At 40.8% G+C, this 14341-nt stretch overlaps 1 protein-coding gene across 2 annotated transcripts in view; it reads left to right on the top strand.

Annotated features, from left to right (window-relative positions):
• LOC119901717 (contactin-associated protein-like 4) overlaps window positions 1-14341 on the top strand; it is a 138648-nt gene that overhangs the window by 113614 nt on the left and 10693 nt on the right. For both annotated transcript variants that reach the window (XM_038717324.1, XM_038717325.1), the window contains exons 18-21: window positions 2154-2393; window positions 6174-6398; window positions 8366-8499; window positions 11656-11743. In XM_038717324.1, the coding sequence (XP_038573252.1) occupies window positions 2154-2393; window positions 6174-6398; window positions 8366-8499; window positions 11656-11743 (687 nt within the window). The remainder of the gene's footprint in view (window positions 1-2153; window positions 2394-6173; window positions 6399-8365; window positions 8500-11655; window positions 11744-14341) is intronic.

Raw genomic sequence — 14341 nt, 5'->3', positions numbered from 1 at the left:
GCTTGATATGAGGTTGAAAGGCTTTTAAGAGTCCCACTGATAGCTTTGCTCCTTCGGTCAGAGGTGGAGTTTATCTGCATTTGGATTCTTTGATGTTTTCTTTGATCTCCGAGCCATAAATCCCTCATTATGCTTTTATAAGTGTTTCCTGTAAGCAGTGTATCCATTTGATGTGTAGAGAGTGTTATCCATGTTGGGGCTGAAGAACAGCAGGGCAACCCTCACCACTCTGATAGCCTCCCTCTTATGGTTTGTTCGCTAATAAACTCGCTCTGACCCGGTGTTGTTGCTTTAATCAGAGGTGATGGTCCTCAGGGATCTGTCTCTGGTCCCTGCTGGAATCACAACTCACATATAGCTTCATCTAGCTTAAAATGATCTTCTGTGGGGTTCTAATGTCCACTTTGTAGTAACTAATTTACATTCTGAATTTGCTACAACTCTAATTTACGTTGCACTTCTCCTTAGCATTGGTGGATGAAATCGCAGTATTTACAGCATTTTTTCATAACAACCTGATGAAAAAACATTATGTTTTAAATGACATAAAAATAATTCAAGCTAATAGCAGTAACATAAAACTACAATATCGCAAAATTATTCAGGAGACTCCTGTGTTTGCATGTTGAGGAACATTAAGATTGTCATTTATAAGACACTTTGAAGTGGGAATATGCAATGGTAAAAAAAAAAAGTAAATAATATAAGAGGTATTAACACTTTTAATTAGTGCCTTTAAATTCTGAGAAGAACGTGTTCGCATGACATGTCAGTTAAATAGACTAAGATTGTGTTCTCTAACTATTTTTACTGTGCACAGTTGATCGTGAGTATAACCAGGGTAGCTTTAGTTCACACTGGTGTCACAAAGCAAAATTCCATAGAAATTTCAGGGTGGACCAACTTTTCCAAAATCTCAGCTCTGACTCTGGCTTTCTTGGCGAAGCTGCACATGCGCAAGTGGTAGTGGGTGTTTACATGGACATCAGTAGGAGTAGTGCTGTCGTGGTTCAAAGTGAGGTGATTTGTGGGTAACTGTTGTTTATTGACTGCCGTTTACAATTTTAAAAAGGTGTAATTGAAAACTGAATTATTCTGCGGGAAACTAGGTGTAATTATTGGATTACATAAGAAGTGCAAGCATAATCAAGTAAGGTCATATTATTATTGCACATGTAAGGGCAGGCCGTGTTTCACCCCTATGAATGATTATTTAAAGATTACCAATTGTCATTTCTGTATTATCGCCATTTGCAGTCTTAATACATAAAAGTTGAACACTGATTTTCAGTACACTTAATAACGGTAACAAAATGACTCTTCATTGTGTTGTGTTAGGGGAAATGTTGAGGCAAGTTTAATATCCTGTGTTGCTTAGCTAGTTCAGTAGTTCGCACGAGTCATATCAGTGCGGAGAGAGGAGGCCTAGAAGAGAGTCTAACGGAGATCTGTGATTTATTGGTGTGAAAAGCTGCTGCTGCTGAACAATAGGAAGTTATCAGCTTCAAACTCTGAGAGCAAAGAGCTGCCAAGTTTATCCTCCGAGTACAATAAGAGTTTCAATCTGTGTTCTTTGCAGAAATGGGAGGTTGTCATGTTTTGAAATATGCAAACAATAGGTGACCATGTTACACCTCAGAGAGAATGTGCAATATTGAATAGAGAGTTTGAACTTGTGTAGCTTAAGGTTTGAAGTTTAAAGTGAGCATATGCAGCATGTCCTAGAGAGGCAGACAGACAATCAGCCACTCGTCCAGTGAGCAGCCAGCATGGCATCAGGCAGACAGACAGCTGATCAAAGTTACGTCCCCAAAACGTTTTCCACCTACAGCTTGTTGCCTCATTGCTGTTTTATCGTTGTGTCATTTCATAAGAAGAGTGTTGGCAGTTTGGAGCTTCTGGGGAAGCAGAGGCGACATGTGGATCTGCTTTAGATGACACAAGGAGGAGAAATGAAAAGCTAGAGAGAAAGAACATATACAGACTTGTCAACACACACAGAAATGAAAAGAGGGCTGGGACAAGAAAAACAGAGTGTGCTGGTGGTGTATTTGTCACCTCTTTGGTCTGGGAGCTCTCGCTCCATTTCATTAGCTGAATGTCTAAAATGTAAATATAATGCTAATGTCATGCGCCATTTCCTGTGTTGTCAGGAGGCACAGCGTCCAGGCAGAAGGGCTTTCGGGGCTGTATTCGCTCCCTGCAACTGAACGGCGTCACCCTAGACCTGGAGGAGAGGGCGAGGATCACACCCGGGGTTCGACCCGGCTGTCCAGGTCACTGCAGCAGCTACGGTTCGTTCTGCCAGAACCAGGGCCGCTGTGTGGAGAGGGCCAACGGCTTCCACTGTGACTGCAGCCTGTCAGCATACACTGGAGTCTTCTGCCATACAGGTACACACATATAAGAAAACACATATTAAAGTGTTCCTTTGGCTGGTGAAGTAAGTGTAATTTACACTCTCTTTTAGCTATTTTTCTCTCCACCAACTCCTGCTAGATGTCCTTCAATATGTACAATACACAGTTTATCAGTGCTTGTTTGCTTGGAAACAGTGAGATAGAACCAAACAGTAAATGTGCCGTAACACCAAAACACTAACTTAAAAGAAGCTAAAAAGCTCTGTAGAGCTGCAGGGTTTGTGATATGTCACTTCATATTAATCATTTGTATTACTTTTGAAATATGAAAAATGCGACCCTGTACGCAGGATAAGTGGTTGACGATGGATGGATGGATGGAAATATATTGATTAGTACAGTTTACGCCAATTTGATAGGATGGTCTTGCATGAAGATTAATTGAGAAGTTACGGTATGTATTTAGCCATATTTTGGCAGAAATATGTGTGTGGACATATTGAGTTTAAGGATAGACAGTGGATTGTGGTGCAGACATGTTTTGAGAAGATTCTTTGGATATTTTAATGCCGTTTCAACCATGAAATCTGGTCACTATCCATTGTAACCATGAATCCAAGCTGACCACAAATCTGTTCTCTGTGAAAGATAAAAGTACAAAGCTTGTACAGCCAAAGGGACTTTTAGTCACATATATCTCCACAGCCAAGGTTAAAGCTGTTTTCATGTCGGCTCATACTTCCTTTAGGAGAAGAGTCTCAGCGGAACATTTTCTCAGCAGAGTCTTGAACTTCTGTCTCTGTAAAGAAAACTTCTTTCTTTTAGAGCATAGTTGTGATAGGATGAATTCCCTCAAGCTCATATAGACATACAAATTAAAATGTTAGTGAAGACAACCTCCATGTGTGGGTTCTTATCTGCGTTGTCTAAAGGTTAAGGATCTGTATAAATTCAGAGAACTATTTACTGCATTTACTGGCCTGTTTGATGTGTTGGAGTCTATTTTAGTCATTTGTTTGATGTTAACTCTGTAATAATGCATAATCACACTCAACTTTATGCCTTCCATGAGTTCAATAACTTAAGTGAGTTCAGCCATTTCTACTTTTTTACTCTTAACCCTCCTCCCACTAAATATTGATATCTACGTTTACCTCCTACTTATCTGTTCTGCCGTGCAGAGCCAGAAACAGTTTGTTTTTTATGCCTTTGTGAGTCACAGTGACACACTCTAGCTGTGTTTGATGTTTTAAAAGTTCATCTCTGCTTCCTGTTTGAAAATTACAGCAAAGACTCAACAGTTCTAAATATATATATATATATATATATATATATATATATATATATAGCGCCTTTCAATAAAAAGTCATTCAGGGTTGAATGCCTTTGTGAAGAGCTGGGTTTTTAGGAGTTTTTTTGAAGGTGTCCAGAGAGGGAGCATTGTGGATCTCTGTGGGGATGAGTTCCAGAGGGTGGGGGCTGTGACGCTGAAGGCTCTGTGCCCAAAAGTCCGCAGTCTGGTGTGGGGGACAGAGAGCACGCCCTTGTCGATGGACTGCAGGGAGTAAGGGTGGAGAAGGTCCAGTAGGTACTGGGGGGCAGTGGCATGGAGAGATTTATAGGTGAGGAGTAGGATTTTGTAGGTGATGCGGAATTTGACCGGGAGCCAGTGAAGCTGAGTGAAGGATTGGGGTGTGGTGCCACGACCTAGTGTGTGTGAGAACCCTGGCAGCTGAGTTCCGTACATATTGTAGCCTGTCCAGGACCTTGCTGGGTACCCCATACAGGACACCATTATAGTAGGCCAAGCGGCAGGTGATGAAGGCATTGATGAGAGACTCTGCCACAGAGTCTGAGAGTGATGGTCGAAGTCTGGAGATGTTTTTGGGGTGGTAGAAAGCAGATTTGGTAATGAGTTTGACACAAGGAAAGGGTGGAGTCAAAAATTAGGTTTATTGGACAGATACTTAAACGGGGGAGGGGGAGCAGGTCCAGTTGGGGGAATCAAGTGGGGGAATCCAAAATCCAAGTGGAGCAGGAGTGGAGCGAAGACAGGAGTCAAGTTTCCGGCGGGGAGTCTGCACACAAAACATCAGAGTTAAGCGGTGTTCAACATGACAAGGTCACAATATAGAAAGGCTAGAAGAGAGACTGACTGAGCAGTTTTAGACTATAATCTGGCGATGAGTTGCAGGGATGACCAGGTATACACGGGCGGGCTTGATTGTGAAGATGAAGAGCAGCTGGGATACTGATTGGTATTCGCAATGGTGAAGAATGTAGTAGCGATGGTCCCTACCAATATTGAGCTACTACTTAATTAAATATCATCAGTATCTAGTCAATGTATTTGGCACACAAACTTTAACTGCACTTGCTTTCTACACGTGTTTTTAAGTTTTTAAAGAGTATGTCCTCCCCCTCATATGCCTCACAGTGGTTTGGTCCACTGCCTACCCTATTCAGAGCTACAAGTGAGTTATTCTAACCATCGGCGTGAAAGTGAGAAGTATATTATACTAGGCTAATTTATGCATGCTGCACAGAGTAATCTCCGTGAGCGCCTCGTCTGGCAGCAGCACAGCATCTCTTCTCTCTCAGGCAGGCGTGAGAGTAAGTTACTATGGTTACGGGGACGCTCTGTGTCTCTGTCGCTCGGAAACTTTGTGACAACACACAAGGAGAACAAGGTGGGGTGTTAGAGAAGCATCAGACTTTGTTGTAGCTAATGAGGTTGTTTCGCCACACCGTGTATGTTGTTCACAGACGTACATGTGGCTCGTACAAACTTTTTTCTTTCTGTTTCAAGGACCTCCTGACAGAAAGTTAGATTAACCAACCCACTTGTTCGACTCTCCGGCCGCAAAGCACATTGTTTAGTTGGGAAGTGTGCGCGTCACCTCCTCTATGAGCCTCCACAATCTAGACTTTAGACTTTGTTGTCCCCAAGGGGGAAATTTGTTTTCACAGCACTGTACACATCAGACAACAATAGCACACGGTAAAAAAACAAAAGACAAACAACAGCACACTCTCAGGCCAGTTCAGCGAAGCCTATTATTTAACGAGGCTATTACTGCGGGGATTAGGCTTTTCCCAAAGCAACCCCTACTGCATCTCAGTGCTCTGTACCTGCATCCAGAGGGCAGTAGGGTAAGATGGTGATTGAGTGGTTGTGTGATGTCCTGTGCTTTTGAGGTTGCAATGTGTGCAGTGGCCTTAATATTTTGTTCTGCTAGGTTGGGTGTGGGGAGACCAATTATCCCGGCAGCAGACGTGGTTGTGCATGTAAGTTTGGCCCGATGAGTAACGGATAACATTTCAAAGGATCAGGTGGAACAGTACAATCTGATGACCAAAGGAGGAGATGGGGGGCAACATAGAGTCCTTGAAGCTTGTGAATGACAAGGCTCTTTGTTACCCATAATACCCTTCTAGATCTGCTGAGATGATTGTGTGTATCTTTGCAGAACTATAATTCCAGCATGACTCTGCACTGGATATGATGATAGATGGATGAAGTAATGTAAATATTTATTTTATTGGGACTGGGAAACTACAGAATGACCTAACGGGGAATTTATGTTCCTACAAATGTGTTCAACAATTTAGGAATAATACATCAAGATGTAAATGTAATGTTTAGAAAGTGCTATTAAAATATATTAATAGTTTAGGGTTTCACCTTATTGTTAGAGTAACTGTCCTAATCAGGAGGTCATAAGCTGTATATCACAATCAGTCACACATAAAGCAAAAAGTCCTCATACAACAGCAACAAATCAGATATATGTAATCCCCCCCTACCTCCAGAGGTGTCAGCCAGTTTCAAGTCGGGGACATCTGTCAGCTACACCTTCAAGGAGCCGTACGAGTTGAGCAGGAACAGCAGCGCTCTGCCGTCCTCCATCTACTCTGACATGACGCTGAGAGGAGAGAACGTCTCCCTGAGCTTCAGGACGAACCAAAGTCCGGCCGTGCTGTTCTACGTCAGCTCCTACTACAGAGAGTACCTGGCCCTGCTCATCAACAAGCACGGTGAGCAGGCTTTTATTTTGAAGGAGTTTGTTTATGTGGCAGAAGTTGAGTTGAGGTGGAGTGTCTTATTTTGACTCAATCCTTCTTCCTTTTTTGAAATGGCCTCCTCCCCTCTTTTTTGTTCCCTTTGTGGGTTTCTTTTATTTGAATACTTTTGGAATCTCTTCATCTTGTGGGTTTTCCCTACTTCAAATACACTCTATATCCTAATATTGTGTATTTTCTCATTCTTCCCTCTAATTACCCCTCCCTTTGCCTTGCTGCCTTTGCCTTGCTCTCTTTTTTCTCCTTTCTTGTTCTCTCCTCCTGTTTTTCAGAGATTACGTCTATTCAAGACTTTCCCTTTTCGCCTCTCGTCGTCTTCCTCCCTCAACCCTTTTCAATTACTTTCTCTCTCTTCCTCGGCTCCTCCCAGCTTCCCATCTTACCTCTCTTCCCCTCTTCCTCTCATCGTCTCCCTTTTCCCTGTCATCTTCGCCTGATATCGACCTCTCCTCATTTCCTTCTTCCTTCCTCCTTCTCCTCTGCAGCTTTACCAGATCTATCAGGATCTGTCAGACCTTTCCTCTTTCTGGATTCCCCTGTCAGCATCTACTGCCTTTTAATCTGTCCAGCTGGGCCGGCTATTATGTTTTGTGTCCGGCTAAAAAAAGAGTCCACTGGTTTTATCACTGAGAACTGATGAGTGATGTTGAGGGAGTAAAGGTCTGGTGGGCTGCTAATGGGTGGAAGGTCAGTGTGCTGCTGAATAAAACAGCAGAAAACTTGCTGATGTGTTTAAGAAACTTTTGTGTGAAATAATCATGTTTTGAATTTGGCTTTTAAGAGTAGTAGGAGGCACTTTGAATTTAAAATGACATTTTCAGCATCCAGGACACTAATAAAATCAGCACTTTGCTGCTAGATTAGCTGTAGATGGATTTTTTCTGGTGTTAATGAGTCAAAGAAAGCTGATGGACGGCAGGGCATTAAGGTTTCATGCTGAACGTGGAGTCGCCAGGTAGGTGCACTTAAAATGAAGTGTCCAATTAAATCCCGGGGAGCTTTCTCTTGTATGCCCTGAGATGGCTCATTTCTTTTTAGTCTCGACTGCAGTTACACCTGCTCAGCCCAAACACAACCTCTATACTTAAGGCATCTTTTCAAAAATACATTTATTATTGGAGCAGCAGCAGGTAGTTGAAGGTCCTCCAACAATAACTAATTATTCCTTCACATTCCCCATAGGGAAGACAGGTAGGGAGTTGCAGTTGTGAGGCTTTGGTACTGTAAATAAACTATTATGTTTATTTACACTAATGTAACGCCAACCTGTCCTCCCCAGAAATATTACCAAGTAGGGCTTCTGCAGCACGTTATTACGACCCATATTTACATTTATTGTGGCAGCGACCTCTAGGATGGGTACAACGGTAGCAAAGGAGTAAGAAGGGTGACGTATTATAAATAGCGAAAACGTCCGCGTACAGAGGTGGATGGGTTGGATGTTTCGGTCAAACTAACCCAGGACTCTCAAGCAGGAGAACGGCTTTCGAGTCCCATGTGAAACCAAGTAAATGTTATTTTGATTTTCAAGTTAAATAGCATTACTGACTTCCATCACTTCATTAACGTGAGTTCTGTCACATGTGAAGTCACGTGATGTACTTATTTTAACCCAAACCACAATCTTTTCCTAAACTTAACCAAACTGCGACTGTTTCACAACATTAACCACATGTTTGATGTCATGTGACTTCAAAGCGTCATGTAGTTATTAAGGTCTGGTCGCCTGTTGCTGGACTGTAACCCTCAAAGACATGACAAGGCCATTTTTAGGAAACAGACAACTTCGCCTAGAATGTATCTCGTTTGAAATGAATATATTTTAAGTGAAAATCTCTCTCTCAGAAAGTCGAGCTCTGAAGGTTTTTTCCTGTTGTTGTGAGATCTGAAACCCCACGGTTTGTTGTGTGTTATGTGTGAAGATATGCTGGAGGTGAGATACAAGCTGGACAGCGGCAGAGATGTTGAAGTGTTGAGAAGTAGAGTGAAGAGCCTGGCCGACGGACAGCTACACTCTGTTACCATCAGGAGGCTGACAAACTCTGTGTCTGTGCAGGTAAAACCACCTCATCAGTTCATCACAATTTGTAGCTAACACCTTAGCTTACACCATAGCAGACAATCGCCTACTTACACAAAGCAACATGAACATCCCTTTGGAGTCTTTTATTGGGCCATCTTGCAAATGTAAGTCTAACATTTAGACACCTTTTTGCTTTGGTTTGGTCTCCACCAACACAACAAAACCTTTCGCTTTTTAGCTTCTGTTGAACATGTTCCACTTTCTTCAAAGTTACAAACAGGAACTGTAAACTTGGATTGGAAACAAGCAGCTACAGTGTTATACATGGAGGCTGGTGAGAACCACGGGACTCAACCACATATTAAATGTGCTGTAAAGGCAAAGCAGTGAGCTAAAATAAATACACTTAAAATCTGTAAACCTGCAGAGTTGGATATTAATTAATATAATGCTTGTTTCAATCAACAATCTTGATTACAAGGAAGTACTGAGATTGACTATAGAGATTCTCTGCATGTTGGTCTTTTTTAGGATAATACATACATTTTTGTGTTTATAAATCTACATTTTTGTCAACATTTATAATTTCTCCGTTGAAGACATCAGACATTTTAACTACAGGTAGTCACATCTACTCACTGTGTGAACTATGGTACAGTATTGTGATATTCTTCTATGAACTAAAGCCCCAACCATCACTTTCATTCTCAATTCAGCCACAAGCAGCTGCTGTCCTAAGTGTAGTCACAGCAGGCCAGCACAAACTACACATTAGAAGAGCTTCAGATGAAATATGAAACATTGTAATCGTACCTGGATCTACTGAATGTCTTATCTTTTTAGCAGTCTCAGATGATGTATCAGGTTAACTTAATCAAACCAGCAGCCGGAATGTCTGTATAATTAATAACACCCTGAGCTGAAACACAAGGTGACCTCGTCTTGCATGGGTGCAGCCTCCCGATTCACATTGTTGTGAGGCTCCATTGGAATATGAGGTGCATCTCATCATGTTGAATCATGATATCTTTAGAATCATACTTTGAAGGCATAAGGAGAAGGTTTAGTCTGGAAAAACATATCTCAACAACTACTTACAACAGATATACATAAAACTGAGTATGTTTTCGTCTCCAGAAGATAAATCATTTTAAACTCCTCACGGGTTGAACCCTTCCCATTGTGGACTCTCATGAGCTTTGTTCCTGTCATCCTCAAGCCATAATGTCATCTCTGCATATAACATATCTAGTGTGAGGAATCATTAGGGATCCAAGCAGCGAAGCGAAACCTATTGTTTTTGTTCTCATTATATTTTCTTTCTTTCTTTCTTTCTTTCTTTCTTTCTTCTCTGCTAAAAGTGTTTGGGCAGCAATAACTGCTGGACGAAAACTCACTAAAATTGGCACTTACGTTGCAAATTCCACCCACTACTCTGGCTTAAAAAATGGCCCTCATAAACCTCATGGTGGCGCTATAACAATCAACTTTATGTTTTTGCAATTATCTTTAAAACAGCTTTGTTTAGAATCAATCTTCTTTCATTATTTTAATCTCTGAATTGATCTGCATCTTTGCTCCAATAGTCTTCCACTCTAAAAATGTCAAATTATACGACTTTTTATCACTTTTCACTAAAAACCTATTTTGGGAACTTGTCCCAGACGGTTTCGCCAATCGACCTGAAACTTTGGCATCTTTCGTCATCTACGGACGTTGTTGATCAAAAGATATCGAAAGAATTTTGATATGTCAATCTGTTGGGGGGGTTTTTTTATAAATTTTTACTTTTGTGAATTTACTTACAATTTTACATAAATGCCCGTAAATCCAAATTGGCTTAAGCCATTGTAACCAAACTTGACGCGTCTATATAGGTGCTTGGTCTGAGCTTCAGTGAGCACTCCTTGGATATTCTTCCACTAGGGAGCACTACAAAAAAAGTTCATACCTCGTAATTTGCGGCATGGGTTCGTACAAAATTCAGTTTGTACGATCTTGGGTCACTACTCAGTTGATGCATAAAATTTGGTAATGATTGCTCAAAGTGAGCGTGGCTTATTACAAGAAATGTAAATTTCTAGACATTTCTCACCCGTACATCCTAGCAGCTCTCTAGGAGCTTTTTCCGTTTGCCTCAATGCAACCTATGGTTAATTCAGAAGTCAGTCACTCTATATTTTTTAGAATATGCTAATTAAATTGACATCTACATCTCCACAAGTCTTTCTTCAAGCGCTACCAAAATCAACACAGACATTCTCTAGATCAGTGGTTCTCAAACTTTTTCACAACAAGGACCCATAAACTGACACAAATAAGAGTACGTACCCCCATTGATAAGATTTTGTCCCAGGATTGCCCATCTGATAGGATTTTGGCTTTTAGATGTTTTAGTGTATGAATTCCATGACCAGTAAAGTTGTACATTCGGTCACTATGTTACTTACGGATGGAATTATAGTGAAAATAAATGAATTCTCCTTTTTTTCTAGATGGACAATATTAAGTGTTGCAAAGGTTTTTTTAAATCGGTCTGCAGTGATATGCAGTATCTTGCTGTAACTTAACTAATAATTGACAACACACCCAAAATCAGCAGAATGATGTGTGATTTTTTTCAGAAATTTCTGACCAACATCTTGACTGTTATGGGCGTTTTAAGTTGAGAAAACTATCCAGGTCTGGCACATGTGATGTTACTACCTCAACTCACCAATTCTGGAGATCTGAAGTTCCAGGTTTCAAATCCTCAGGTGACTGAGTCAAATGTGCTGACAAATGGGGGTGTTCAGATCATAGTCAGTCTACGTTCTCTATTTTATATGGATCCTGTGACACTTTTATTCTTATTTTTCTTTGCTTAAAAGTGTTTGTGCAGCTTAAACTTTAAATCTTGGAAACACAAAATGTTGCTGGTGGATTGAACATTTCACCCAGGGGTCAGGTACATATAAAAATCAAGTTTGCATTCTCCAAGTCCAAATTCTTTGATCACTTAAATCTCTTAAGTCATCTGCATCTGTTCTTCTCCTCTGAAAATGTCAAATGTTGCGTTTTTTGCGACTTGCTTGGATCCTGATCATTGCTGCTCGCGGCTATATTTAAAGTCAGAAATTGTTAAATGATAACCAGGCTTTAACATTAAAACACCCTAAATGAATTTAGGAAATAATTCTTCTTTTTCAGCTTGACCAAAACTCAAGAGAAGACTTCAACCTGACATCTGACGGAGAATTCAACGCCATCAAGTCGTTGGAGTTGGGCAGAGTACACGGTAAGCAAGGAGGCAGTAAAAGCAGATTCAAGGCCTTTTTACTTAGAGTGCACTCAGACTTGCACTTGAATAACAGCTTTAAGATGTTTGGCCTCATCTGACACACAGTTTACGAATCCTTAGAGAAATAAATGCAGCTTCAGCTGTTTGCACCTAATGGAAATATTATTCAAATTATCTGAAGGAGAAGTCTGAGGCAAAATGTAAGAGCTACTTTAGCATGAAGGTTAGCATTCTGTTATGTCTGAGCAGTATTGCAGCAGAACTGAAGTTTAACTGCTTTGGGTATCTCTAATCTAAGCTAGACCACAAAGGTAATTGCGGCACATGACAGAAAAAAAAGATTAAATATCTGAATCAAATTCAAATATAAAAGAATCAGAATCAGCTTTATTTGCCATGTATGTGTACACATATGAGGAATTTGACTCTGGATTGTACATTGCTCACGATGTGCTTACTTATGCAATAATACAATAATAACACACACTACAGTATAGAGAACACATATATACACACTATAAACAAAAACAATACAGACAGATTGAGACAATAGTGCAATGAGCAGAATGCAAAGGATACAGCAGTGAATTATTATAATCGTTATTATCGTTATTATTATTAAGTAGTATTATAAGGATGAGATTTACAAGTACACATACACATACATGCATTCATGTACACAGTACGGTGGAGCAAAGTGCTAAGGATGCTGGAATAAATAAGTATTATGTATTAAGTATTATAGGTGTTATGTACATGCGGTAGGTGGATGTGGTTTACAGTATATACAAAATGACAATATAAACCGTATGAACGGCACTGAAATAGAGAATGGTGAATAAATAATAAGTGGTAACCAGTAAACAGGTGGCTGATTAGAGACAGAGTTACTGGGTTATTGCACAGGAATTGTTCCTGACACTGTGAGGCAGAAATCAGCTGTTGATCAGAGTGATGGCTTGTGGGAAGAAACTGTTCCTGAGACTGTTGGTTTTGGCGTACAGTGCTCTGTAGCCCCTACCAGAGGACAGACTGGATGATGGCTGTGTAGAAGTGGATCAGCAGCTCCTTAGGCAGGTTGAGCTTCCTGAGCTGGCGCAGGAAGTACATCCTTTCCTGGGCCTTCCTGATGATGGTGTCAGTGTTGTTCTCCCACTTCAGGTCCAGGGATCTGGGATATAGTGGATCCCAGAAAGCTGAAGGATTCCACAGCAGACACAGGGCTGTTGAGTATGGTGATGGGGGGCAGAGTGGGGAGGCTAAGTTATTTTAATGGGTAGTATGTAGGGCTGAATGTTTAATCCTGCGTTGTTGACGTGTTGTTAGTTCTTTCTTGTGCTTCAACTACGGATAACAGCTGTCTGTGAGGCGGTTTTGAGCTGCTCTCCGCAGGCTACACATGGGGCATTTCAGAAAATGTTTTGCCTGCCTGATTTTGCTGACTTCTGTTGATTTGTTTGGTTGTCCTTGATTTTTGTGCATGGTTAAGTAGGCTACGTGTTTTAACTGTGTTTATTGTTGATATACGATTGGGAGTCTGCACAGGGTGTTTTATTCTGAAAATCAACTGGATTCTCTATGCCATTCTGTGTCTGACTTCCTTCCCGGTTCATCTGCTCTGTGATGCTTGACGAGGCAAGATCAAAAATAGACCGGCAGTGAATACTTTAGCTAAACCGTATCGTAATCGCAATATCTGGCAGAAAAATCGCAATTAGATTTTTTCCCCAAATCGTTCAGCCCTAGATGGCTCTATCATGACTTATTCATCTTCTCTGTCATGGCTCTATCAGAGAGAGGCCGCAGGCGGCAGTCCCAGCGTGCTGATAAGACAGATACACAGAAAACACACAGTCAATTTAAAAGGAAACACAGTGGCTATTAGAAGTAAAACATGGGTGTGCGTCTAAATAGCTTCCATAAAAAGCATGGTCAGGTAATACCAGATAACAACCTGAAGAAAATGTTTAATATTCACACATACAAATCATAAGAAGTTTTCTGCTCAAGCGGAGCTTTGCTGGAATGTTTTAACCAAGTGCGGTAAAAGAAATCAATGTGTGTCAGTGTCATGTGGTGCTCTAAATAAAGAAAAAATATAAAAGATAACAAAAGCTTTATTTTTTATGTTTTAGAAGATTTCGATTGAGTTGCACACATGCATGCATAAATACGTGTTATGTCGGTAATCTTTATTTTAAATGTTTTCACTTCCAGTGCCACTGCCAGTGTTGAATAATGTAATTATACTCGCATTTTGGGGTGTGGAAATGAAAAACAAATCTTCTCTGTTTCGAACATAATCATCATTGGCAGCTTCATTTCACAATGTCACCTGTTTATATGTACAATAATGCATAATCAGAGCAAACATGCCCACCACATATCTTATGGACCACCCAATACAAAGTCTCCAAGATCATTTGTCTTTTTGGCAGTAAAGCTCCAGTACCACGTTGCAACTCAGCTCGGTGTGTTTTAACCCCGTCATGTCAGCATGTGACCTCCTCACCCCTGTCAAACCAGAGAGTGAGATCAGGATCAGAAAAGCAGCAGCGAAGTGGAGTTTCTGTCGTTTACTGCCGACCCTGTCAT

This window comes from Micropterus salmoides, unplaced genomic scaffold, assembly GCF_014851395.1.
Source record: "Micropterus salmoides isolate LMB-PRFRI ecotype aquatic unplaced genomic scaffold, ASM1485139v1 Ms_hic_scaffold_14, whole genome shotgun sequence".
Classification (NCBI taxonomy): domain Eukaryota; kingdom Metazoa; phylum Chordata; class Actinopteri; order Centrarchiformes; family Centrarchidae; genus Micropterus; species Micropterus salmoides.
Note: the sequence above shows the minus strand (reverse complement) of the source record. Positions and strands in the feature narration are given on the sequence as shown.